This window comes from Colias croceus, chromosome 27, assembly GCF_905220415.1.
Source record: "Colias croceus chromosome 27, ilColCroc2.1".
NCBI lineage: Eukaryota > Metazoa > Arthropoda > Insecta > Lepidoptera > Pieridae > Colias > Colias croceus.
The window spans coordinates 3,681,484-3,708,809 of NC_059563.1; the positions used below are offsets into that span (position 1 = coordinate 3,681,484).

Sequence of the window (27,326 nt, forward strand, 5' to 3'; positions counted from 1 at the left end):
GCACACGAAGAAGAATAGTAAATCGGATAGAATTAATATGTTTTATATAAATAATGAAAAAAAAATTGAAAGTTAGTTGTTTTATTTACGAAATTTAAAAAAAAAATAAGGATCTTAGTAGCAATTAGCTACTTTGAATCGTTTTTGCGAAATGAAAATTCACTTATCATAATTGAAAATAGGTTTTATCAAAAAGGATCCTAACACACATTTAGCTGAATATTTCAAGAAATAAAACTAAATTCAATAAAATTTGTTTGTAAGAATAAAATATACATTGACACACACACTTTTCCTTAAGAAGCAATTAACACAAGCAAGTCTTTATATGAACAAACACAGGTTAAACTTCAAACTTCAATAACTCAAAAGTAACATTTTGTGGGTTGGATCCTTTTTGGTTATCTACGGCCAATTGTCAAAAATCCTTGTATTCGCTATAGAAGTTAATGTCGATTTGACATAACGTGATATATGTCAGAATTCAGATGTCCAATAAAATGAAAGATGAAGTCAGCTGAACAATGCATTTTATTTATTTATTGTGTTAAAAAGTGCATTCTTTTCCAATTACGAAATTTTAGTTTTCAATCCTATGTATGAAAAGATAAGATATGTGCTCACTCTGATCGAGTAAATTTTGTCGAACATGGGAATACGTTAGACCTTTTTTGTGTCGCAAAAAAGCTTAGAAATGTTTGGGAGACCAAGATGCAGGGAATGGACGCCTCTAACGACTCAGCAACTTCGTCTTAGAAGTTTAATTCAGGTAAATAAGTCACAAATTTGCATGTATTAATAAAATCAATTATAACGTTGACACAATAATTGGAAATTTACTAACAAACGCCTACATTGGTGATGACGTTTAGAACCGCCTATAACACGGGTCAAAAACGTGAAGATGGCTCTCAAATTCCTTCCCCTTGAAAATATATCTAAATTGTTTCATGTGTAATATAAAAAAAAAAATCTTAAGTAACCTGTTATTGTATTTAAATTCATTGTTTAAGATAATCTTTTTCTGAGATCTAAAAGAACAATACAATGTTATTATAGCATATATATTGTAATAAAAATAATTCACATAGATTTGTTATTCCTAACTGGTAATATATATCACTTATATCTGCATCAGAAAGCATTAGTTAAATGCATTTAAATAAATTAGTCAATTTGGACAAAATTTATGTTAAATATTACAAATATTGTCTCATCATGTCATTAAAATATTGATTTAATAGGAAGTAATTTTCCAAATATGTAAACAATTATTAGAAATGAAATATAAAAAATAATAAACCAATATTATAACGCGCGTTTTAACGCGCTAATCTCAGGAACTACTGGTCTGATTTGAAAAATTATTTTGGTGTTAGATAGCCCATTTATTGAGGAAGGCTATGGGCCTATCATCTAGCTAAGAGGAGCGAGTTATGAGGGTAAAACCACAGGGCGCAGCTAGTGATAGATAAAAACAGTTTCAAAAACTATTGATTGCATATTTATGTAATAATCACTATCAGCCAGATAAAGACACTGTTTTGAACTTGTTAATTGGCTTTCTTCTATCAACTATTTATAATGTGTGCCAACAATATTCATTATTATTTAGAAGAAATTTTTAAATAGTGTTGTGTGTTTAAGAATATTTTCTAACACATTTTTTCTTACCCATCTGTGTCCAGCCAAACAGGGCCTTTTTTTTTCTTGAATTGTTTGGGAATTCACGTCTCCAGCGTGAATTGAACCCATGACCCCTCGGTTTTACACTCAAACGTCAACCACTATGCTAAGAAGGCAATACATTAAATTAAATTCTAAATAATTTCAGATCGTCGGCTACAACATAAGGCCACCAGAATGGTGTACATATCAATGCAGCTACTATTTGACGTTGCATCACACGACTATGTCGGCGCCGTTCTACACGAGCGAGCGGATATCATCCCCCCACCCTAAGTGGAAGGAGATTGACTCAGGTATTGAATCTATACTTTTTTTTTTTTTTTTTTTTGATATTACTGCGACCAGGCAATCTGTTAGGTAACAATTGGCCTTTGTATTGTTTGGAACTCCGTCCGGGAACATGATATTGTTTCAAGGGGCTCGTCCAACGACTCCACCCTTGTAGTCCAGTGTTATATTTGTTTAATTTTTATCTATTTTAGAATCTTTTAGCAAGGTTTGTAATGTCCTGTCTTTTTAGCCTGATGTATTGTTGGCCTCCCTCTCCACTTAACGCTTGAGCAAGGTCGTTGGTGTGTACTGTTAGCCTTTCCTGATATTTCTGGCTGCTTTCGACAATTTGTTTTCGAACTGTGGCTATACCGAGGTCAAGGTACATGTATTTATTTGCAATACATTTGGGGATACCAAGTATTGTTCTGAGAGCCTTAGTCTGGAATCTCTCTAGGATTTCAATGTTGCTATTGCTGGCAGAGCCCCAAAGCTGTATGCCATAGGTCCAGATTTTCTCTACGTAAGAACCATCCTCGTACTTCAAGGAATATAATTATAAATAAAAAAAGAATTATCGAAATCGGTTCAGTCGTTCACATGTGATGCCGTGACAACGCGAAACAGGTTTCATTTATATATATATGTATAGATTAAGTCAGGGATAGCAAGTGAAATAATATCTTTATGCTTATGCTTTGCTAGCAAATGCTCCACAAACACAGTCTAAAAAATATTGTTCATTATATAACTACTATTAATAACGTAATAACTCAGGCCCCGGAACCACAGACACAATAGAAAATCTATTGTGTCTGTGACAGATCGGGCCGCTTGGGGCTCAATGGGTTAATAACTAATATGAATATAATTACTTAATTTTTTTGCAGTTTCTCAAAAGAAATCTGATCAATTGGACACACAATCATTTGGGGACATCTACAAGAAAATATCTACGAGACCAGCTCAAAATGAATCATCAAATTCAAAAGAAACTATTGTATATGATTCCAATGGAGTTACCCATGTTCTACCATGGTCTTATAACCCATTATATGATAAATATGGAAAAGACCTTCCGCCCAGCTTGAAGAGATTGAAAATTGAAGATTTTAATAGCATAAATATAAGTAGTTGGGGATAGGTATGACTTTTGTTTTAATTTATTTGAAAAATCCCTATTTCCTTGTAATTGTAATTCAAATATTAAAGACTTGTCATTAAGTTCTGCAGTCTATAGCTTAATTGCGATTTGCGACATAATTTTATATTTTACATAGTAATAACTGGTTTATTTTTGACAGAATAATTTTAGAGGTATTTGAGGTTCGGTAAAACGCACATTTTTATTTATTTAAACTGTATTACAACTTCAAAAAATATCTTTGAGTAGTCCGTCTGTTTATTCTCAGTGGATTTCTTGCAGATAAGAATCTAAATGATGAGTAATTTATAAATCTGTATTGTGGCAACACAGATCGCATTGTTTCAATCTAAAAATAGATTTAATAAGTAATTAAAGGTGAATTTTTAATTTATAAATAATACTTGCAATACTTACTTCAATTGGAAAAATAAAAACAAGTAATAAAAGCAAAAATGCATAACGAAACATTTTATGATGGTGATAATAAAATATAGGAATGTTATATTATTTTTATAAATGTGTACATATTGCAACAGTATTCATGCCCTACATAATAAAAAACAAAGTCTCTGTGTCTGTCTGTAATGTGATGTAGGTATCTTTACAACTGTCTAAATATAGTCAATAGATTAGAAATAACAAGGAAATAACTATCAGTGGACAGTGAAAAAGGCCAAACAAAATGAGGGTAGTTTTGGATGTCATCGTCTGAGTACAACAACAAACAATGTATAAAAATCTACTAGCTTTCCGCCTCCGTATTCACACGTATTAGAGAAAATTCATTATGGGAATGAGATGTTTCGATATGTTAAAATGATGTTTCCATTCCATTTCCTTTTATCTGCAGACACAAAGAGTATAATATCATCAAATCGTTTCGTTGTGACGTTGCGTTATAGACAACTGACAAACACATTATCAATGCGATAATGTGTTTTATATAGAATTATAATTTAGTAAGAAAAAGCGAAGATTCAATTCGGTTAAAAAACGTTTCACATACTTATTATAATCAAGAAAAATAATTAAATCACTGGTTAATAGAAACGCTTAATTAAGATTTTTATGATGCGTAACTTGATTTAAATTGATCGTATCACATAACGTTATTACAATGGATATCCACGTTTATTTAGCTGTACTATTTCCTGTAAGTTTTACGTCATAGCACAGATTAGTAAATAGGAAACAGTTACTACGTCATAGGAGTTTCATACGAACTACCCCCCTTTAAACAAAATCATTTTCATCTGTAATAGAGTTACTTTTTAAACAGACTATTATTGGCTTCACCTGCATGTTTGTATGTAACCAACTACTATAGGCTTGATTTTGACCCACTATTATTTGCTACTATTTTTTTAACAACATTAATTACAATTCAATACCCAAATAAATAAATAAATACCAAAATATTCATGTCTTATATTATATATATAGTTAAATAAATAGTAATTTTTTAAATACCCATTCGGAATCATTTGTTTTTCATTATTCTCGTTCTTTAATTACCTCTAAGTAAGTTTTAAATAAACCACAGATATATATAACTGCAAAGCGTTCTTAATTCTCTTACAGATTTTAACAGTGGCATTCGCTATACCTGAATATTTTAAGTATCCATGCTTCTTCGTACTCCCTAAAAATAATGAAGATATATTATCTCTAGAAGCTCCACCAAAATATCTTCAAGGTAACAAAGATGTCCCAATCCTAAGGACATTGGACAAATCTATCAAGGCGCAAACGCCTCATCCAAATCTATTGCATACAAACAGAATGATTGAAATTATGAATTTCATGAAGGACCACGTGCAATCAACGCTCTTTCTATACGAAGAGATGAAAAGGATATCAAGCACACATCTCATAAAGGACGAATTGAGAGAAATGGTTTCGTATCTCGAAAGGTCCAAAAGTAGTCAGCTCAAAAAGAAAGTTCTAGACTTTTATAACGACCAAAGAATATCGATGACGAAAGGTAACACTAAGGACCCTTGGAGATTCAAGAAGAATGACCTGGTTATAAATTATATGAAAGATCCGTTTAACTATGGTGTGTTAACGTAAAAATCACTTGTACCTTCTGATATCCTTACATTTTAGAACATAGTTCGTAGACGGTAGACCGAACCAATGTTTAAACAATAAACGAGAATGCCTGTTATTATATTTTTTGCCTGTTTGTAAAAATTTCATAAAAACATGAGATTAGTTTGTATCATCTTTTTACTAGCATTTTAGCCGCTATTTCTTTCACAAAAAATATAGGTATAATTAGAACAAAGATTTCAAGTTTCTTAAACAATAGTTACCTACATGTTTAGGTAAATAATACTGTTTTGGTCTTATTCTGAATCGTCATTTATTACATACAAAAGTCTAGGTGAGATTTTCTTTAACTCTGACACCAGTTCGTATAAATTGGAGCCTGGCAAGAATTCCAGATTTAGTGAATCCTGCAAAATAAAGGATTTAAGGAACTGTGAAACCGAGGATGTGTTAATTCTGGTTAATTGAGTGACTCAATTAACCAGCATTAACAAAAACTGAAGAGTGTATTTACAGTACTGTAGTTACTTAGGTAATAGGTAGTTAAAATTACTTACAACTTTAGGCGTTTCCTTAGTTCTCAAAATATTACTCGGATCAACCTCTTCTATGAACACGTCATTCCAATAATCCTAAAATTGTGCCGTCGTTGATAAATATGCAGAAAAATACTAATAAAAACATGTGCACAATTTCTCAAAAGTTCCCTTGTTCAAGGCTACAAGAGTTTCTCAAAAAAATTTTTTTTTCTACAATAATAATAAGGAATCAAATTGTAGAAACTTAAAGGGTGCATTGAATGACCATTAACTTATTGAAGTGAAACTTCTTTATCGGGGTTGGAAAAAAATTTAGTGTAACATTTTTTCGTTACGCGCCATCTTTTTCTTATCCCTACCACGCGTGATTCGACGTATTTCTGTAAAGTTGCATATAGTAAATTATTTTTTGAAAATAAGGTCATCAAGAAGTTTCACTTTTTACGTACACTAGTAGTTACACGCACACATTTTTTTAAACATTTTAATTCGGAAGATAATTTGGTGAAATTTGAACTTACCCCAGTACGAAGTATTTTCTTCTCTATTGTGTCATCGTGTGGTGTAGGAGCGTTAAATATCGCTGACTGTTTTGCTACTGCTACCACAATTTCCTCTGGAGCCTGTATTGTTCAATATTTTTGTTTATTATATACCTACAACTATTGATTTAAAAAAGTTGTACGTACCTGTACTGGTATAATCGAGTCATCCGAGTTTCTTTTATTTGCTAAATATTGCTGAAATTTAATCTGATTTAAAATAACGTTATATACCTACACAATATGTACATTATTTAACATACTTTATGGGAGATGCCTCCTTGGTTGATTTACTTGATCTACGTTTACATAAGCGGGGAACAGAGATTTGTTTTTTGTCCCGCCAAAAAATAAAATGTAGGAAAGCGGGCAGTTTGAAAATCAAAAACAAATTACCTTTACTACTCTATCCAAACTTGATTCATCGGTGATGTTAAGGGGAAGATCTTTCTGACGATTCAAACACAAAAAATAATTCATAAACGTAATTATTTAAGTCTCATAAAATTAAATAAATAGCTTTCAATGTTAATTGAATTAACTTACCTCATAATACGGATACTGTAGGACAAACCGTCTCCCAAAGTCTTTAAAACTTGATGGAATTTTATAATGTTGGTTTGTACCCATTGATCCTATGATACCTCTTAATTTCTGCTCTGCTTCGATTTGTTTTATCTATCAACAAAAATATTTTTTTAAAGAGATATGTTGTAGGTAGGAAACTACCAATTTATTAATACAACATGTAGGCACAATGTAGGTAAAAACTAGAAAGTTCTACATTTTAGCTGGTAGTTGAACTTGTCACATAAAAGCTACTCATAAAAAAATCAAACAATGTTAGATACCGAAGATGTCCTATCATATTTACCTTCTACTAGGTTCTAAATTATACATTTTACATGTCCCTACTACACAAAAAGTTTACTGAATTGATTTTTTAAAATGAGGGTAGATAAATAATATAATATGACACTGTATTAAAAATATGTACCTCCCTCTTTTCAAGTGGTGTAAGTTCTTTTTCATCTCCTTGTGAATCATCTCCTTGACCTAACTGCAAAGATGTTGGTTTAGAGTCGTCTGTCAACGGTTTTTAATTTTTTTTACATTAATTTTTAGACTTACAGTTACACTAAACAATAAGCCAGAAATTGTCAACGTAGCAAGCAATCTCATGATTTTTAATTGAAAAGAACTTGATACAAAATCATTTTCCATTTATTGCATTTTATGAACAAATTATACAACGTTACTTTTATTGCCAATTATTGTTTTGTACCAAATGTCTTGAGTCCATGTTGCTATAATGCAATTTATTTTCGATTTTTCCTAATGTACAAAAAATTATTCACTCTACTTCGCAAATAATGAAACATTGATTATTATCACTTGATTATAACTAACACAGTCTAGATAAATAATTAATAATAGGTAATTCATTTCTTTTTCATACCTACTATGTATTTTTTTTCTGAAGATTGAGGTGATCCGGATACTTATTGAGACTACATTGAGATGAGACGCTTATACACAATTTTGAAACAGTTGGTTTCATGAAAATAATTTTTAGATAACTTTCCCTTTAAAACAAAGTTGTTTCTAAACTTGAAATAATATTCAGTTTGACTAGCAATTTAAAATATCGTTGATTAAAAATTATCATTTATAAATTATTTTATCCTGTAATTTTACTCATTTCATTTTAAATTGGCCGTAGATAAGCAAAAAGGATCCAACCCACAACATGACCGAAAATGAGTTAAATATACCAAACTGCTCGTCTAGGTCTATATTTTCGATTAGCAAAAACAATCCAAGTAAAATATGAATATTTTGACGTTAAATTGACACTGGGTACCAACCCACATGTATGGAGAAGCCATATTTTAGTTTCGTAAAAACAATCCATTCTTCTTGGATCATATTGTAAAACGCTCAGTCTAAGAAACTAACACAAAACTAAAATGTTTAAAAAAATCCAAAAGCATGTGGATCCTTTTAGATATTTAATTTTTATGATATTAAGATGCAATAGATAAATCACTAAAAAGATTCAAAAAGCATGGATCTCTTTTGTTAAACTGAATTTTGTAGAAATGTATACTGGTTTAATAACAAAAACGATTCAGAACATTTGGATAGACTGAATATTATGTATTTAAAGCTTGAGGCGTTAGGCATGCATTAAGTTCACACTCCAAGTATCTTGATCGGGTCACACATCTTTGCCTTTTTTATACCGAATTTTCTAAAATAGAAGCACTTTACGAAGCTGACGAACATGTCGAAGTAACAAAAAAAAAATTACTCGCACAACTATCGATCACGCGCTCATGTGATCTTTATTACCTTCATTCAAGAATTGCCTATAGAAGACTGTAAGGTTTGTTGGGGATATAAATTATTAAGACTGAAATCGATTGTATGCGCACCTCCATCGACTAAACAGTTTAGTCATGTTGAATTCAAGAGGAGAATACAGCTCGACAGATCAGTTTAGTCGATGCAAAAGTTGTATGTATGGGCGGGCTCGAAAGGTAAATCTTCGGAGGTATCTGATAATGATTTTCAATGACTATGGCCAAATGTTAAAGAAAAGCCCAATTAGACGATTTGGAGTCAATCTTTGACTATTTATCTAAATACTGCCTGGATTTCTATAAATCAATCCAAGGGAGCAATCCAAGACTTCATGACGAAGTAGATATGGCGATGAACCGGACTTTGCACACGAAGAAGAATAGTAAATCGGATAGAATTAATATGTTTTATATAAATAATGAAAAAAAAATTGAAAGTTAGTTGTTTTATTTACGAAATTTAAAAAAAAAATAAGGATCTTAGTAGCAATTAGCTACTTTGAATCGTTTTTGCGAAATGAAAATTCACTTATCATAATTGAAAATAGGTTTTATCAAAAAGGATCCTAACACACATTTAGCTGAATATTTCAAGAAATAAAACTAAATTCAATAAAATTTGTTTGTAAGAATAAAATATACATTGACACACACACTTTTCCTTAAGAAGCAATTAACACAAGCAAGTCTTTATATGAACAAACACAGGTTAAACTTCAAACTTCAATAACTCAAAAGTAACATTTTGTGGGTTGGATCCTTTTTGGTTATCTACGGCCAATTGTCAAAAATCCTTGTATTCGCTATAGAAGTTAATGTCGATTTGACATAACGTGATATATGTCAGAATTCAGATGTCCAATAAAATGAAAGATGAAGTCAGCTGAACAATGCATTTTATTTATTTATTGTGTTAAAAAGTGCATTCTTTTCCAATTACGAAATTTTAGTTTTCAATCCTATGTATGAAAAGATAAGATATGTGCTCACTCTGATCGAGTAAATTTTGTCGAACATGGGAATACGTTAGACCTTTTTTGTGTCGCAAAAAAGCTTAGAAATGTTTGGGAGACCAAGATGCAGGGAATGGACGCCTCTAACGACTCAGCAACTTCGTCTTAGAAGTTTAATTCAGGTAAATAAGTCACAAATTTGCATGTATTAATAAAATCAATTATAACGTTGACACAATAATTGGAAATTTACTAACAAACGCCTACATTGGTGATGACGTTTAGAACCGCCTATAACACGGGTCAAAAACGTGAAGATGGCTCTCAAATTCCTTCCCCTTGAAAATATATCTAAATTGTTTCATGTGTAATATAAAAAAAAAAATCTTAAGTAACCTGTTATTGTATTTAAATTCATTGTTTAAGATAATCTTTTTCTGAGATCTAAAAGAACAATACAATGTTATTATAGCATATATATTGTAATAAAAATAATTCACATAGATTTGTTATTCCTAACTGGTAATATATATCACTTATATCTGCATCAGAAAGCATTAGTTAAATGCATTTAAATAAATTAGTCAATTTGGACAAAATTTATGTTAAATATTACAAATATTGTCTCATCATGTCATTAAAATATTGATTTAATAGGAAGTAATTTTCCAAATATGTAAACAATTATTAGAAATGAAATATAAAAAATAATAAACCAATATTATAACGCGCGTTTTAACGCGCTAATCTCAGGAACTACTGGTCTGATTTGAAAAATTATTTTGGTGTTAGATAGCCCATTTATTGAGGAAGGCTATGGGCCTATCATCTAGCTAAGAGGAGCGAGTTATGAGGGTAAAACCACAGGGCGCAGCTAGTGATAGATAAAAACAGTTTCAAAAACTATTGATTGCATATTTATGTAATAATCACTATCAGCCAGATAAAGACACTGTTTTGAACTTGTTAATTGGCTTTCTTCTATCAACTATTTATAATGTGTGCCAACAATATTCATTATTATTTAGAAGAAATTTTTAAATAGTGTTGTGTGTTTAAGAATATTTTCTAACACATTTTTTCTTACCCATCTGTGTCCAGCCAAACAGGGCCTTTTTTTTTCTTGAATTGTTTGGGAATTCACGTCTCCAGCGTGAATTGAACCCATGACCCCTCGGTTTTACACTCAAACGTCAACCACTATGCTAAGAAGGCAATACATTAAATTAAATTCTAAATAATTTCAGATCGTCGGCTACAACATAAGGCCACCAGAATGGTGTACATATCAATGCAGCTACTATTTGACGTTGCATCACACGACTATGTCGGCGCCGTTCTACACGAGCGAGCGGATATCATCCCCCCACCCTAAGTGGAAGGAGATTGACTCAGGTATTGAATCTATACTTTTTTTTTTTTTTTGATATTACTGCGACCAGGCAATCTGTTAGGTAACAATTGGCCTTTGTATTGTTTGGAACTCCGTCCGGGAACATGATATTGTTTCAAGGGGCTCGTCCAACGACTCCACCCTTGTAGTCCAGTGTTATATTTGTTTAATTTTTATCTATTTTAGAATCTTTTAGCAAGGTTTGTAATGTCCTGTCTTTTTAGCCTGATGTATTGTTGGCCTCCCTCTCCACTTAACGCTTGAGCAAGGTCGTTGGTGTGTACTGTTAGCCTTTCCTGATATTTCTGGCTGCTTTCGACAATTTGTTTTCGAACTGTGGCTATACCGAGGTCAAGGTACATGTATTTATTTGCAATACATTTGGGGATACCAAGTATTGTTCTGAGAGCCTTAGTCTGGAATCTCTCTAGGATTTCAATGTTGCTATTGCTGGCAGAGCCCCAAAGCTGTATGCCATAGGTCCAGATTGGCTTTAAGATTGTCTTGTAAATTAGAATTTTACTATTGTCTTTCAATTTTGAGTGGTGACCTATCAGCCAATTTAGGCTACGCAGTTTTCCATCAAGTTGCTTTCTCTTTGTCCATATATGTTTTTGCCATGTCAGTCTTCTGTCTAAGTGCATACCCAAATATCTAGCACTATCTTCTTGGGGTATTTCTTTGTTGTTTAAGGTTACCGGCGGGCATGTTTCCTTTCTGAGCGTAAATGTCACATGCGTGGACTTACTCTCATTTGCTTTTATCCTCCATAGTTTTAGCCATGTCTCAATTACAGTGAGGTGCTCTTGTATCATGAGAGATGCAGTTCCTGGATCCTTATGGATGGATATCAATGCGGTGTCATCAGCATAAGTCGCAATCATTGTTTTGCTGTTCGCGGGGATGTCAGCTGTATAAATAAGGTACAGTATCGGTCCTAGGATACTGCCCTGTGGGACACCAGATTTTATCTCGTAGAGTTCGGATAGATCTTCGTTGCATTTCACCTGGTAGCTTCTTTTGGTGAGGTAAGATTTGAGAGTTAAATAAAAGCAGTGAGGGAGCTTCTCTTTCAATTTATATAGAAGGCCTTCATGCCACACCTTGTCAAATGCTTGACTTATATCCAAAAAGACAGCAGAGCAGTACAATTTGTTTTCAAGACATTTACTTATTATGTCTACAATTCGGTGGACTTGCTCTATTGTTCCGTGGTTTTCACGAAATCCAAACTGATGGTCGGGCAGTACAGTGAGTAGGTGTTCCTTAATTCTGCTGAGTAGTATTCTCTCGAACAGTTTTCCAATAATTGGCAGCAAGCTAATGGGTCTATATGAGGTCGTCTGATGCGGCGGTTTACCTGGTTTAAGCACCATCACCACTTGTGCTATCTTCCATTGCCCTGGGAAATGTTCGAGTCTTAGAAGAGCGTTGAAGATGTTGACAATTTTCATAATTCCTTTAGGAGGAAGATGTTTTAACAAAGTAGCATCGACCATATCATATCCAGGTGCCTTACCTTCTTTGAGGTTTCTGATTTCTCTAGCGACTTCTTTTGGACTAGTGCTTTTAAGAGGAAGACACATCTGTTTTGCCGAGCCTAGGTATGTATTCACCTTTGCCGTATGATCAGGATTACTCTCAGGGTGTGGTTGAAAAACAGTGTTTAAGTGTTTTGCAAATGTTTCAGCCTTTTCTTTGTCCGATCTAGCCCACCCTCCGTTGCTGTTGTGGAGAGGGGACATATGAGCTTTAGGGCGTTTTAGGGCTTTAGTTACTTTCCACAATGAATAATCTGTGTCAGCATTGGGGCTTAGATTTGTAATACGATTTTGGATGTTTTCATTTTCTAGTTGGCTAATGTAAGTTTTCAGTTCCTCCGAGAATTTGTTGAAAGCTGTTTTGTCGCTCGGATACCCGCTCCTGTGCCATATTTTTCTAAGTCTGCGGCGTTCTTTGATTTTCACTTTGATTTCTAGTGGATAAGAGTTTTGTTTTGGAGGCTTACCTTTCTGTTTTGAAGTGGCAATATTTGCAGCATTATGAATTGTCATATTGAGTTTTTCTATTTCATTTTCTACTTCATCCGGGGTTTTAAGTTTGCATTTCAGATCCACCAGTGTGTTTATTATGTCTTGGTACTTACGCCAGTTCGTGTTTTTACGGTTATATAACTTAGGTTGTGGTTGCAACAGAGTGATTGTTGAGCTTATGTTTAGGATGACAGGAGTGTGATCTGAAGTGAGGTCGATAGGTGATTCTATTGAGACGTAATTATTATCTATATTTTTTGTAACAAAGAAATCAAGCAAATCAGGTATCCTGTTCCTGTCATTTGGCCAATATGTAGGCTTGCCACCAGATAAGTATTCTAGATTCATTTTTTGAATTGTTTTCATAAGTTGTCTACCTCTTGGGTTATAGACTCTAGAACCCCAGTGAAGATGCTTTGAATTCCAGTCCCCTCCACAGACAAATCTTTTATTCAAGGTCGCAAAGTAGTTGTTGAAGTCTTGTTCAGATATTATATGTCTAGGCGGGCAATAGACGGCTGACAGTACAGTTTCCAATTTATTGTCTTCGATTATTATAGAAGTTGCTTGAATTTTCTCTGTGGAATAGTTCTCAATTGGGTAGTGCTTAATATTATTTTTAACAATAATGGCACTTCCTCCATGGCTGTTTCCAGATGGGTGATTAGTTGCATACATTTTGTAATTGTCAAAAACTGTGTGCGATTTAGAAGTGAACCTTGTCTCAGATATAAGTGCTACGTCAATAAATTCTGTTTTTAAAAATAATTCAAATTCTTGACGTCTCTCCGTCAAGCCGTTGGCGTTCCAAGTGACCACTCGGAGGTTTCGAGTCATTTTTTAACAAGGCTGCTGACTAGCTGGACCATGCGATCCATCATTTTGTCTACCATTGTTTCAACCATGGTCATTATTGTCTTTTGCTGTTTGTCAAGCATAGTTTCCATAAGTTTCATGATGTCGTTAAGGTCTGTTGTTTTTTCAAAATGTGTGTCTGTTAATTTTGCCTTGGTAGCCTCTGCATATGTTTTATTGAGATTGGGTACTCTTGAGTACCTGTTATATAAAGTAGGTTGCATATATGTAGAAGTTACGTTTTGTGATGGTGGATTTACTTTTGGCTTTGGTGCACTCTTTAAGACCCGTTCTTTGTATTGCTTGTAGATGCTACAACCTTTGTAGCTAGCCGGGTGTTTCTCTTCACAATTCGCACAAGTAGCTTCGGTGTCTGGTTGTTTAATGCAAGATGAAGTAGGATGATCTTTACCACATTTAACGCAACGGAATGGTCTATAGCATTGGTTCTTTGAATGACCAAATCTCTGGCATCTTTTACATTGAAGTATTTCCTTTTTTTTATATGGCGCTTCAATTGTAATTTTCATGTTATTCAAGTATTTTACCTTGAATATATCTTTATTGTTGCTCTTTGGTTCCAGGTCAACATAGAAGGTAGGTAGTGGCTCTTTTGTAGCCCGGTGCCTTACATTCACCACTTGTCTGACTTCATGTCCTATATTCGACAGCTCTTTGGCTATCTGTGCAGTGTCTTCTGATGCATGTAGCCCGCGCAAGACAACTCTATATGCTCTCTCGCACTTAAGCTGATAAGTATAGTGAGAAATATTGTTCGCTATAAATTTCTCTCTAATAGTTTTATATACCTGGATGTCTTTAGGCATGATTTTTATAACATGTCCAGATTTCAGGGTGGTCATAGTGTATGAACTATTGTCTACTATTTCATTTAAAACTTCCTTGAGAGATGTAATATTTAGGACACCTGTGACAAAGATAGGCTCAGGTTTAGGAATGTATACTTTTTCTTCTTTCTTGTTGTCTTCTAAGGTATCTTCATTCAAGATTTCAAAACTATTTTGTGTGGGTACTGCAAAAACGGAAGTATTTTTCAGTTTTTTATTTGTGTCGTTTTGTATTGGGCTAGTTTCTTTTCTTTTATTTCTCTTTGTAGGAATTTGGTCTCTTTGCCAGTCCACCTTATTGTTTATTATTTCTAAGGGGGGGCTTTCTGGTCGAAGCTCTATCAAAGTCAGATTACTTTGTTCTGAATTTGGTTTGTCTGAAATTCTCTCTTCAGTTATCAGTTTTGCTGGTAAAGAAGAAGTCGAGTTGCTTCTAGTTCGAGTAAACATACTTTTGTGAAAAGTCTGTTGAATCATATTATTTTGGTTTATGCTTTTTTTTTGTTGATTGGTTTCGCTCATTTTGTTCCCACGAGTAGGGTCGATTTATAACCGTCACACTAGGGGTGACGCCCATTCCCCAGTGAAGGCACGTATACAACGTCGTTAGCCGGGTCCGACGAGGTTGGCGCTAGTAACTTGCCTCCCGCAAGCCATGCATCTTATTGGCGCGTATCCCACCTTAAGATTGGGGTGACTTTTTAAAGAGGTTTTCTACCTCGTAGCCCGGGCGATTAAGCCAAGGCCCCCGATTCCATAGGAAAAGTACTAAGAGTTGCGGGTTGTGAAGGTCATTTCCTACCCTCACTTATTCAAGCTGGTTAAGCTATCATTGTCGGGTTAATTAACCGTCGCCCGATACTCGACGTTGACCTTTTACAGCTGGCTCGGTCACCTCTCAGCCAACCCTCCTCCTTTTGCATACGGGCTTGGGACCGTCATTGGCGGAGTTAAATATATCTAATCTATACTAATATTATAAAGCTGAAGAGTTTGTTTGTTTGAACACGCTTATCTCAGGAACTACTGGCCCAATTTGAAAAATTATTTCGATGTTAGATAGCCCATTTATCGAGAAAGGCTGTATATCATCACGCTAAGACTAAAAGGAGCGGAGCAATGCAGGTGAAGGAGCGGAGCACAGCTAGTATTTATATATTTTGGTTAACACTTACAAAAAATATATTGTTTTTATATCAACTACATCATCATAAGTCACATTAATAGTAAACATACTAAACCGATTAAAACCAAAAAGCTTTAATAAGATAAAGTCATGAAATTGTTGTATTATCCTTTATATTGTCACTGATCCTTGATTATTGTACAGAGTTTGAATTAAATCTGTCCATTTAAACTAGAGTCTAAAAGAGATGGTTACAGGCATACAAACATACAGGTGAATCTAATAAAAGCATTTTTAAAATTTAATACAATATTTCATTAATTTATAATATTAGTGTTAATACACACAATTTGATTACTAAACATGCTTCCTGAGAATTTAAGCAGATATAATTTTTATACAGATAAAAGATAGACAGATATATAACTTACAAATGAATAGAAAATATTGTTTGACATATTTCCTGTGCGAATAAATAAATCCTTTAATAAAATTAACTTTTGACCTACATTCTACCATAGTTATCAATAGATGAGTCATATTGTAACACTAACACACATTCCCGGACTGAATTATATTCAATAAACTTTGGATTTAGTTTATATTTTGAAGCTATTGCATAGCTTCTATCGCGGGCCTTGAGCGCGGGGACCGAATCGAGAAATTCCGTAACGAAAAAATCTCACGCTCCCCACTCCGACGGGCGTAGGTGTGGCTTGAAGGCATAGCATGCAATAGCTTTACCGCGGCAGTCCCCGAGTGCCACACGTCTTTTTATAGTTTCTTATTTGTATCATATATAATTTATATTGATAGGAAAAACTTGTCAATACATTAAATTACAAAACTAAACCAAGATGCTATTCCATCTAGTTATCATGATAATCTATTAATTAACTAAGTATCATTTATTAGCCCTTAATAGAACATGTGTTATTATCGAATGATTGCAAACATGTACAGGTGGTATTATTAATTGCTGCCTAATAAATCTACATATTTTGGTAAAAATATGTTAATTTTAATTTTGCATTACTACTATACATTACTACTAGACTAGACTGAAAAAATTAAGACCAAAAGTTGTAACGACATTTTTTGCTATATCAGTAAGCCGTGCAGCGTGCGCACTGCGCGTGTTTATCTGTCTGTTTTTCTCTCATAGAATTTCGTTCCAACCATTTCCCTTGATACCTTGTCCCCTTAAGTTTTTTCTTTATAATATAGATATCAATTGGCGAAGGAAATATATAGTACCTTAATTGATAGTGTATAATATATTTTTATTTTATAATATTATCTCTTTGACATTACTATCCAGAATAATATAGATCGCGTTAACACATTTCGTAATATTCATTGCAAATAACGACTGGTATAGTGGTATCATACTATCTTGATAAGAAAATGACATGCTCATAATATTATTTAATCTCGTGAGAATCCCAACACAAATAATACATGTTTATGTTGATCTATTTGTGTTGTATGACACGTCATTTCTTTATCTATACTAATATTATAAAGCTGAAGAGTTTGTTTGTTTGTTTGAACGCGCCAATCTTAAGAACTACTGGTCCAATTTGAACAATTATTTAGGTGTTGGATAGCCCATTTATCGAGGAAGGCTATAGATTATAATATATCATCACGCTAAGACCAACAGAAGCGGAGCAAAGCGGTTGAAACTGCGGGGCGCAGCTAGTAAAATATACGCATACATTGTAGCTGTTGAATGATTATTTATTGTTGTTGTATCACAAACCACAATGCTATAGTTTTAATAACAACTACTTGATTCAAATCATTAATAGGTACAATGACTGTTATAGGATGTATAATTTATAATATCTATATTTTAATATTATAAAGCTGAAGTTTGTTTGTTTTAGCGCGCATATCTCTCTGACATCACGCACTCGCAAACTAATGGTAATATTCAGGAAGCTTCGCGACATCGCTGATATAGATATTTAAAAAAAAGTATATTTTGCCATTGGTCAATCGATTCTAAGTTATTGTATCCAAGTATGGGGCGGAGCGGCAAAAACGCACATGCTCAAGATTGAAAGAGCGCAACGAGCAGTTCTCAAAGTAATAATGGCTAAGCCAATGCTCTACCCTACCTTAACAGTTAACACTTTACAATGATTGTAACCTCCTCTCTGTCAGGAAACTTTATATGTTGGGCTGTGTTCTAGGCACTCATAACCTGCCAGGCTCGAGATACAAATCATACTGAAAAAAGACGTAATGATAGAATCTTTAACTTACCTCTTGTTCATACTGTGTCAGCTAAGCGTTGTCCCGCCTATATGGGTCCTTTGCTCTATAATAAAGTAAATAAAATATTAAATATCCGCAACATGACATATTTTAAACTAAAAAATAAAACCACAAGCATGTTACTTACCTTATCATACGTAGAAACCGAAGAATTGCTAAAATTATGAACTAATAATGTGTAATAATGTAAATTGTGTAATAATATAATGTAATGTGTAATAATTTAATGTGTAAAAATGTAATTTGTATTAATTTAAATTTCTTAAAAATCAAATGTATTAGGTATGTGAAACTTATCTATTACTATATTATGCACGCAACCTCGTACACACTCTTACACTTACACACACACAAACACACTCACACTCAAATACACACACTCACCCACACACACTCACCCACACACACTCACCCACACACACACACACAAACTCGCTTTTACTCACGTTATAATGTCACTGTGTCTTATGGAGTGGAAAGCGTCGATCGCCTATAGCACAGGTCTAGTACCTAGTTTAGGCGATTGTCGTGTCTCATTTATGTAAACTTCTTATAATGTGGGTCTAAATAAATATTTTTTCATTTTTTCATTTTTTTCATTTTTTCATCTCAGGAACTACTGGTCCGATTTGAAAAATTATTTCGGTGTTAGATAGACCATTTATGGAGGAAGGCTATACGCTATATATCATCACGCTAAGACCAACAGAAGCGGAGCAATGCGGTTGAAACCGCGGGGCGCAGCTAGTAAAATATACGCATACATTGTAGCTGTTGAATGATTATTTATTGTTGTTGTATCACAAACCACAATGCTATAGTTTTAATAACAACTACTTGATTCAAATCATTAATAGGTACAATAACTGTAATAGGATGTATTTATAATCAGTACATACAAAGTCGCTTTCTCTGCCCCTATATACATAAATATTTAAAACTACGCAACGGATTCTGATGCGGCTTTTTTATTAGATAGAGTGGTTCTCCAGGAAGGTTTTAGTACCTAATTTATTAGGTTTTAAAGCGCGTTTCGGACGAAGCCATGCGGAAAGCTAGAAATATATAAAATACTGTGTATTTATTACTTGTTTTAATTATGAGTTTTTTTTCTATTTCCAGAAATAACACAACGAATGTCGTCAACCAATGTTGTGATTAGAATATGGTGTCATATATTATCGCCCCCATGTAAAGATGACGAAGAAAAATGCGAACAAATACAAGATACAGTCATCCAAACATGGGGGGTATATTTCAGTGGTCTTCGATATATTGGGGCCAATTTAGCTTTAAATTTCAACTCTGATTGCTTCAAAAGCAACACGCTCGTATTCCAAATGCATGGGGGCTATTTCTGTTCCTACAAAAGTCTCAAATTAGATATAATACCGCCAGAAAATGAGATCGAACACGGTTCTTTGTCGTCAGATTCATCTGGTCATACTAACGTATCTAAAACCTTCGAAAACAAACTCGTACAGAGTCAGAAATTAATTAAAGATTCTCGGTCATTATCGCCTGGAAAGTATTCAAAGAAATTAGATAAGGAATACTCCAAAAGTCATAGTCCAATTGATAAAGGCTTCAAACAGAACTTTCCGACGTTACGAGCGTCTTCAAGTTTGAACATAGCAGCCACTCAACATAGAAGGGATGATAGTAATGAACGAAAGAAGCCAGAGACCAATCATATATACGAGCATTCACCGGACAATTTAGATGTTAAAGAATTTAGGACCAGTGAACTTAACTGTGATATAAATGCATCTCAAGAGGAGTTATCTAGTAAGATTGATTTGAGCGAAACAGCGGAGAGTTATGATTTAAGGAACGAAACGGATGGTGTGCCCAAATATCGATATCTCGCCTTGAATTTCCTGAAATCGGAAATAAGGCCGAGCTACACGGCGACAAAACTGCAGAACTTACACTTGTTACAATACGCTATAAAGAAACGTCAAGAAGCTGTCCAAGAGATTAAAGAAAGAATATACCAGAAGTCCGCCCTTTCGGACACAATTACGCAACCGGAGTTCGAAGAGAAACTAAAAGCTAGGAGCAAATCTCAGAGGAACCTATTTTCTTGCCTCGATGAAGAAGCATTGCAGAAGTCTTCGTCGCAGACTGATTTAAGTGTCAAAAATGGTAGGATAAAGGAAGAAAGGTCGCCCGTTTCAAATGGGCCGAGATTGACTTTGAAATTAAACGATTTGTTATCGTACAAGGTGAGATTTTTGCTTTTTTTGGTGACTATATTAATTATGGTATATCCAGCCCAAAATTTATCATTATTAGTAAGAATTTTTGCTATCAATTGATTCTTAAAATTCTGACATTCGATTTTTTATCATTCATTTGTATTACGCCATATTAAACTGACTAACACAGTATGCCTAAAACGTGCTAAAAGTATTCCATCAAGAACTTTTAAACAAGTAGTAAACAGGTAAAAAAAAAACATTTATTTATGATAGTTAAGTCAAAAAAAACTATTTTCAGTCAAAGCCATCTCCCTACCAAAGGTCGGAGCACGTAAGGTTAACAAAACAGTTAGAAATACTACATTTCAAGCGACTCATACTATCAGATGAGAGAGACAGCAAATTGGCCAACATAAGAAGACTGAAAGAGATACACGCTAAGTTGTTTGAAGAGAATCAAGATGTAGGTGAGTTAACCAATGGTAAATGCAAAAATATTTATAAAGGGGGTTTTGGTATTTGATGTTATGTGATGTCTCCAAATCTATATTATAAATATATGAGTTATAATATTCATAGTACTAGGATATTAGGAAGGTATAGGATACTAGGAAGTAGAAGGTTATTTTGGTGAGAAAACATAAACAAGTGGTTTATAATATTTCTACTTTACTCAATCTATTAGGGTAGACTATCATATCCTTGTTAACAAATGCTTATAGATGAGTAATTGAAGTGAAACTTCTTTATCGGGGTTGGAAAAACATTTAGTGTAACATTTTTTCGTTACGTGTGACATTTTTCCGTTACGCGCCATCTTTTCTTATCCCTACCACGCGTGATTCGACGTATTTCTGTAAAGTTGCATATAGTAAATTATTTTTTGAAAAATAAGTTTCACTTACGTGTGTACAGTGTACACTAGTACACGCACACATTTTTTTTATTGGAATTCTTGATAATTTAAATCTATAATTTAGAATTAATTTGCTCTGGCGGCATCACGGGTGGCCGCATTGGTCAGGCGTCCGTCCAGCGTGGCGGACGGATGCGGGTTCGAATCCCGCCACGTGAACGAATTTTTTCTATCCTTTAAAAAATTTAGATTTAAATATTTATTCATAAAAAATGTTGAACCAAACGTTTTGTATAGTATTTTTTTTTACAAAGTATAGTAATTTTTTGTCTAATTTATAACAGCCATTCAAATTCAAATTATATTTATATGCAAGAATATAGTTACAAATTACTTTTATTGTTCATCAATGAATTACTATTTTACCATTTTCAAGATAATTTTATCATTCCCAGGTTCAGAACTAATGACGAACTATCACACGCTGTCCCGACGAACGGAAGCGTTGAGAGAAATGCGCGAATCGTGTGCAGCATTACGAGAACTGGCTGCAAGATCGCACGCAACGCTGTGCAACTGTCGCAGCGATTTGTTGCTACACTTGCAGAAGATATTTTATATACAGCAGGTAATAATATAGTCCAGTTGAAGGAAATTGCTATAAAATAGATTCAATAATATACAGGTGTAGATCGCACGCAACTAGGGCATGCAGAACCGAGTCCGGTTCCAAGTTTCTGAAAACCAGTTCCAAATCGAGCTCAGAACCGGGTAGAACCGGGTTACCCGGTTCTTTTATAATACCTGAGAAAAAAATACAAAATAAAACAAAAGTAACTGTAAAAGTACCTGATGGGCCTTTTATTTTACGCGGCTTGTGTCTTATTTTATTAAATTAAAAAAGGAAAAAAATTTAAATACTTCTCTTGATTTATCAGTCTTATAAAAGTACCTTGTTATCACTTATCATAATATCACATATAAACCTTATTCATTAACTGCAAACTGTAAAGCAAAAAACCGGCCAAGTGCGAGTCGGACTCGCGCTCCGAGGGCTCCGAACAAACCTATTTTTTTTAAAATGTTATCTAATGTAATGTTGTAATGCTGTTATAAGACGTTACTTTTACCAAATTTCAAGGCTCTGTGTTCATGGGAAGTACCCTGTAGGTTTTGAGTTCCATGTGTCGTAATTTGCGAAAATTTTCAACATTTACGGCTGTATCTTTTGATGCGTTGGCTTGTGAGTTTGACTTTTTCACAGCATCAAGGGACCATAGACTTGAGTATTCGATATAAATTTCAGCTTGATAACAAAAACAAAAACATGACTGGATCATTATGTGAAACAGTAAAATCAACAGCTTTTCAAATTCACGACAAATCTAATAAAAATGTCTGACGTTGCCAGATAGAATAAATTTGTTAAAATAATGCAGCAAATCTTTATATTTTAATATTTTGGTCGGAACCGGGAGAACCGGGTTTCATATTATTCAGACCCGGTTCTCAAAATCATCAAAAAACCCGGGTTTACTCGGGTTTTTCGAAACCGGGTAAACCCGGGTGCATGCCCTACCCGTCACTTTACCTCCCGTCACTTAAACTTCCAGCACTTTACCTCCCGTCACTTTAACTTGCGTCACTTTACGTCCCGTCACTTTTGTCATTCCTTATTTTAAACTACATTTAAAGTTTCCCTTTAGTATCTATAAGTATCTATTCCGTAAATCGAAATAATTTTGACCAACTTTCACTTTAACTTTAACTCCCGCCACTTTAACTCGCGTCACTTTAACTTGCGTCACTTTAACTCCCGTCACTTTAACTACCGACACTTTACTTCTCGTCACTTTAACTTCCGCCACTTTAGCTTCTATCACTTTACCTCCCGCCACATTAACTCCCGTCACTTTACCTTCCGTCACTTTTGTCATTCGTTATTTTTAACTACATTTAAAGTTTCCCTTTAGTATCTATTCCATAAATCGAAATAATTTTGACCAACTTTCACTTTAACTTTAACTCCCGCCACTTTAACTCCCGTTACTTTAGCTCCCGTTACTTTACCTCCCGTAACTTTAACTTCCGCCACTTTAACTTCCGTCACTTTAACTCCCGTCACTTTACCTTCCGTCACTTAAACTCCCGTCACTGTAACTTCCGCCACTTTACCTGACGTCACTTTAACTTCCGTCACTTTACCTCCCGTCACTTTAGCTCCCATCACTTTAACTTTAACTCCCGCCACTTTAACTCCCGTTACTTAACTTCCGCCACTTTAACTCCCGTTACTTAACTTCCGCCAATTAACCTCCCGTCACTTTACCTCCCGTTACTTTACCTCCCGTCACTTTAGCTCCCGTTACTTTACCTCCCGTCACTTTACCTCCCGTCACTTTAGCTCCCGTTACTTTACCTCCCGTCACTTTGACTTCCGCCACTTTAGCTCCCGTTACTTTACCTCCCGTCACTTTGACTTCCGCCACTTTGACTTCCGCCACTTTACCTCTCGTCACTTAAACTTCCGTCACTGACTTCCGCCACTTTGACTTCCGCCACTTTACCTCCCGTCACTTAAACTCACGTCACTTTACCTTCCGTCACTTTACCTCCTGTCACTATAACTCGCGTCACTTTAACTCGCGTCACTAACTTCCGTCACTTTAGCTCCCGCCACTTTAACTCCCGTCACTTTAGCTCCCGCCACTTTAACTCCCGTCATTTTAACTCCCGTCACTTTAACTCCCGTCACTTTAGCTCCCGCCACTTTAACTCCCGTCACTTTACCTCCCGTCACTTTAACTCGCGTCACTTTAACTTCCGTCACTTTTACTCCCGTCACTTTAACTCGCGTCACTTTAACTTCCGTCACTTTAGCTCCCGCCACTTTAACTCTCATCACTTTTACTCCCGTCACTTTAACTCCCGTCATTTTACCTCCCGCCACTTTACCTCCCGTCACTTTAACTCGCGTCACTTTAACTTCCGTCACTTTAACTCGCGTCACTTTAACTCCCGTCACTTTAGCTCCCGTCATTTCACTTTACCTCCCATCACTTTAACTCCCGTCACTTTAACTCACGTCACTTTACCTCCCGTCACTTTAACTCGCGTCACATTACCTCCCATCACTTTAACTCGCGTAACTTTAACTTCCGTCACTTTAACTCGCGTCACTTTAACTCCCGTCACTTTAGTTCCCGCCACTTTAACTCCCGTCACTTTAATTCTCATCACTTTTACTCCCGTCACTTTAACTCGCGTCACTTTAACTTCCGTCACTTTACCTCCCGTCACTTTAACTCGCGTCACATTACCTCCCATCACTTTAACTCGCGTAACTTTAACTTCCGTCACTTTAACTCGCGTCACTTTAACTCCCGTCACTTTAGTTCCCGCCACTTTAACTCCCGTCACTTTAACTTGCGTCACTTTAACTTCCGTCACTTTACCTCCCGCCACTTTAACTCCCGTCATTTTAACTCCCGTCACTTTAACTCGCGTCACTTTAACTTCCGTCACTTTACCTCCCGTCACTTTAACTCGCGTTACATTACCTCCCATCACTTTAACTCGCGTAACTTTAACTCCCGTCACTTTAACTCACGTCACTTTACCTCCCGTCACTTTAACTCGCGTCACATTACCTCCCATCACTTTAACTCGCGTAACTTTAACTTCCGTCACTTTAACTCGCGTCACTTTAACTCCCGTCACTTTAGTTCCCGCCACTTTAACTCCCGTCACTTTAACTCTCATCACTTTTACTCCCGTCACTTTAACTCCCGTCATTTTAACTACCGTCACTTTACCTCCCGTCACTTTAACTTGCGTCACTTTAACTTCCGTCACTTTACCTCCCGCCACTTTAACTCCCGTCACTTTAACTCGCGTCACTTTAACTTCCGTCACTTTAACTCGCGTCACTTTAACTCCCGTCACTTTAGCTCCCGCCACTTTAACTCCCGTCATTTTAACTCCCGTCACTTTACCTCCCATCACTTTAACTCCCGTCACTTTAACTCACGTCACTTTACCTCCCGTCACTTTAACTCGCGTCACATTACCTCCCATCACTTTAACTCACGTCACTTTACCTTCCGTCACTTTACCTCCCGTCACTTTAACTCGCGTCACTATAACTCCCGGCACTTTAAATCGCGTCACTTTTGTCATTCGTTATTTTAAACTACATTCAAAATTTCCCTTTTTTATCTATAAGTATCTATTTATTCCCTAAATCGAAATCATTTTGACTTTAACTTTAACACGCTGTAAAGCATAAAACCGGCCAAGTGCGAGTCGGACTCGCGCTCCGAGGGCTCCGAACAAACCAATTTTTTTTATAATGTTGTCTAATGTAATGTTGTAAATTTGTAATGCCTTTATCTGTGTTATAAGACGTTACTTTTACCAAATTTCAAGGCTCTGTCTTCATGAGAAGTACCTTGTAGGTTTTGAGTTCCATGTAAATGTCGAAATTTGTGAAAATTTTCAGTATTTACGGCTGTATCTTTTGATGCGTTGGCTTGTGAGTTTGACTTTTTCACAGCATCAAGGGACCGTAGACTTGAGTATTCGATATAAATTTCAGCTTGATAACAAAAACATGACTGGGTCATTATGTGAAACAGTAAAATCAACAGCTTTTCAATTTCACAACAAATCTAATAAAAATATTTCTGTAGCCTAATTTTTATCATTTTCGAAGCCAAATTTTTTTTTCTTTGGTAATACAACTAACTAGGAAACCTATAGCATCTAAGGTTAGACAACCAATCAGAGCCACGCTTGAGGCGTGGCACGAAAATTCGCGATGCACGTGAGTCTGACGTTGCCAGATAGAATAAATTTGTTAAAATAATGCAGCAAAATAAAAAAAATATTTTAATATTTTGGTTGGAACCGGGAGAACCGGGCTTCATATTATTCAGACCCGGTTCTCAAGATCATCAAAAAACATCAAAAAACCCCGGTTTACCCGGGTTTTTCGAAACCGGGTAAACCCGGGTGCATGCCCTGCACGCTACGTTGTGCAACTGTCGCAGCGACTTGTTGCTACACTTTCAGAAAATATTTTATATACAGCAGGTAATATAGTCGAATTGGATGAAAATATAAAAAAAAAGTTGTAGAAAATATCGTATTATGCGTAGTTAGTAGTAGTACTTGAAGTAGTTGCGCGATCGCACGCAACGTTGTGTAACTGTCGCAGCGACTAGTCGCTTTGCATTTTTTCTTACAAGTTCTAGTACATATTTTTCTTCAAAATTATTTACCAACGTATATTATTTATGTATTAACTAGATTTCCGCCCGCGGCTTCGCCCGCGCAGTCAAAGAAAAACCCGTTCCCGTGGGATTTCCGGGATTGAGTCATTTTCCCGGGATAAAAAGTAGCCTATGTCCTTTCTCGGGTATCAAAATATCTCCATACCAAATTTCATGAAAATTGGTTCAGTAGTTTAGGCGTGATTGAGTAACAGACAGACATTCAGAGTTACTTTCGCATTTAAATATTAGTATGGATTATATTATATTCTAACCAGCTCAACAGTTTTTGCTTCTAAGAGCTAGCGCGCAAGAGCAACTTTTGTCTCCGCGACTATTTTGTCTCTCCCATCAATTCTATGGGCTAGTAAGAAAGCGCACGCACGTAGCGACGCAAATCCCCATAGAGTTGATGGGAGAGACAAAATAGTTGCGGAGACAAAAGTTGCTCTTGTGCGCTAGCTGTAAGACCAATAAACTTGCAGAAGATTTCATATCCAGTCAAGTAGTATCTTATAGTTTTCCGGGTTATAATCTATTTGCATATTAAATTACACTCATTTCAGTTCAGTAGTTTTACACCTCACAATTTTTTTTTTACAGAAAGATGCAACAACCTGGACAATCTGCGACATACCACTCCCCATATGCGGTGACGACACGCGATCATCGAACCCGGTACCCGACAGTGTGGCCGCTGGGTTTGTAGCACAGGCCACTGTGCTATCGGCAGCTGTGCTCAACCAACCTCTGCGGTATAGAATCACGTTATTGGGATCTGCGAGCAAAATACTGGATGTTACCCCGGATTTGCCGGATCCTAAGTGAGTATATTAGATGAATTGAGCAATATTTGCAAATAAAAAAAAAAGTGTGTCACTCGGGGAGTGG

The 27,326-nt window shown here is 35.2% G+C and overlaps 2 protein-coding genes and 2 long non-coding RNA genes across 9 annotated transcripts in view; 3 read left to right on the forward strand and 1 right to left on the reverse strand.

Annotated features, from left to right (window-relative positions):
• Positions 1 to 491: 491 nt before the first annotated feature.
• Positions 492 to 1,982, forward strand: LOC123703797. Its single transcript, XR_006753046.1, has 2 exons — positions 492 to 769; positions 1,835 to 1,982. It is a non-coding gene; the product is annotated as an uncharacterized LOC123703797 (long non-coding RNA).
• Positions 1,983 to 2,854: 872 nt separating this feature from the next.
• Positions 2,855 to 5,284, forward strand: LOC123703796. The gene is made up of 2 exons (XR_006753045.1): positions 2,855 to 3,103; positions 4,688 to 5,284. It is a non-coding gene; the product is annotated as an uncharacterized LOC123703796 (long non-coding RNA).
• A 152-nt stretch (positions 5,285 to 5,436) lies between these two features.
• LOC123703793 lies at positions 5,437 to 7,448 on the reverse strand. 5 transcript variants are annotated; one of them, XM_045651947.1, is made up of 8 exons: positions 7,374 to 7,448; positions 7,240 to 7,302; positions 6,789 to 6,920; positions 6,639 to 6,692; positions 6,390 to 6,440; positions 6,222 to 6,323; positions 5,719 to 5,793; positions 5,437 to 5,568 (listed from the first exon to the last, which is right to left on the reverse strand). In XM_045651947.1, the coding sequence occupies exons 1-8, from the start codon at positions 7,422 to 7,424 to the stop codon at positions 5,458 to 5,460; spliced, it is 639 nt and encodes a 212-aa protein (XP_045507903.1). In that variant the 5' UTR covers positions 7,425 to 7,448; the 3' UTR covers positions 5,437 to 5,457. The 5 variants fall into 5 exon arrangements, with proteins under 5 accessions (XP_045507903.1, XP_045507905.1, XP_045507904.1 ...); XM_045651949.1 differs by lacking the exon at positions 6,639 to 6,692; XM_045651948.1 differs by lacking the exon at positions 6,390 to 6,440.
• Positions 7,449 to 9,465: 2,017 nt separating this feature from the next.
• LOC123703789 overlaps positions 9,466 to 27,326 on the forward strand; it is a 29,258-nt gene continuing 11,397 nt past the window's right edge. The window contains exons 1-6 of one of the 2 annotated variants that reach the window (XM_045651940.1): positions 9,466 to 9,743; positions 10,809 to 10,956; positions 19,225 to 20,330; positions 20,605 to 20,788; positions 21,618 to 21,790; positions 27,039 to 27,259. In XM_045651940.1, coding sequence (XP_045507896.1) covers positions 9,669 to 9,743; positions 10,809 to 10,956; positions 19,225 to 20,330; positions 20,605 to 20,788; positions 21,618 to 21,790; positions 27,039 to 27,259 — 1,907 coding nt within the window. In that variant the 5' untranslated portion in view covers positions 9,466 to 9,668. The remainder of the gene's footprint in view (positions 9,744 to 10,808; positions 10,957 to 19,224; positions 20,331 to 20,604; positions 20,789 to 21,617; positions 21,791 to 27,038; positions 27,260 to 27,326) is intronic. The other variant, XM_045651941.1, reaches the window with a different exon arrangement.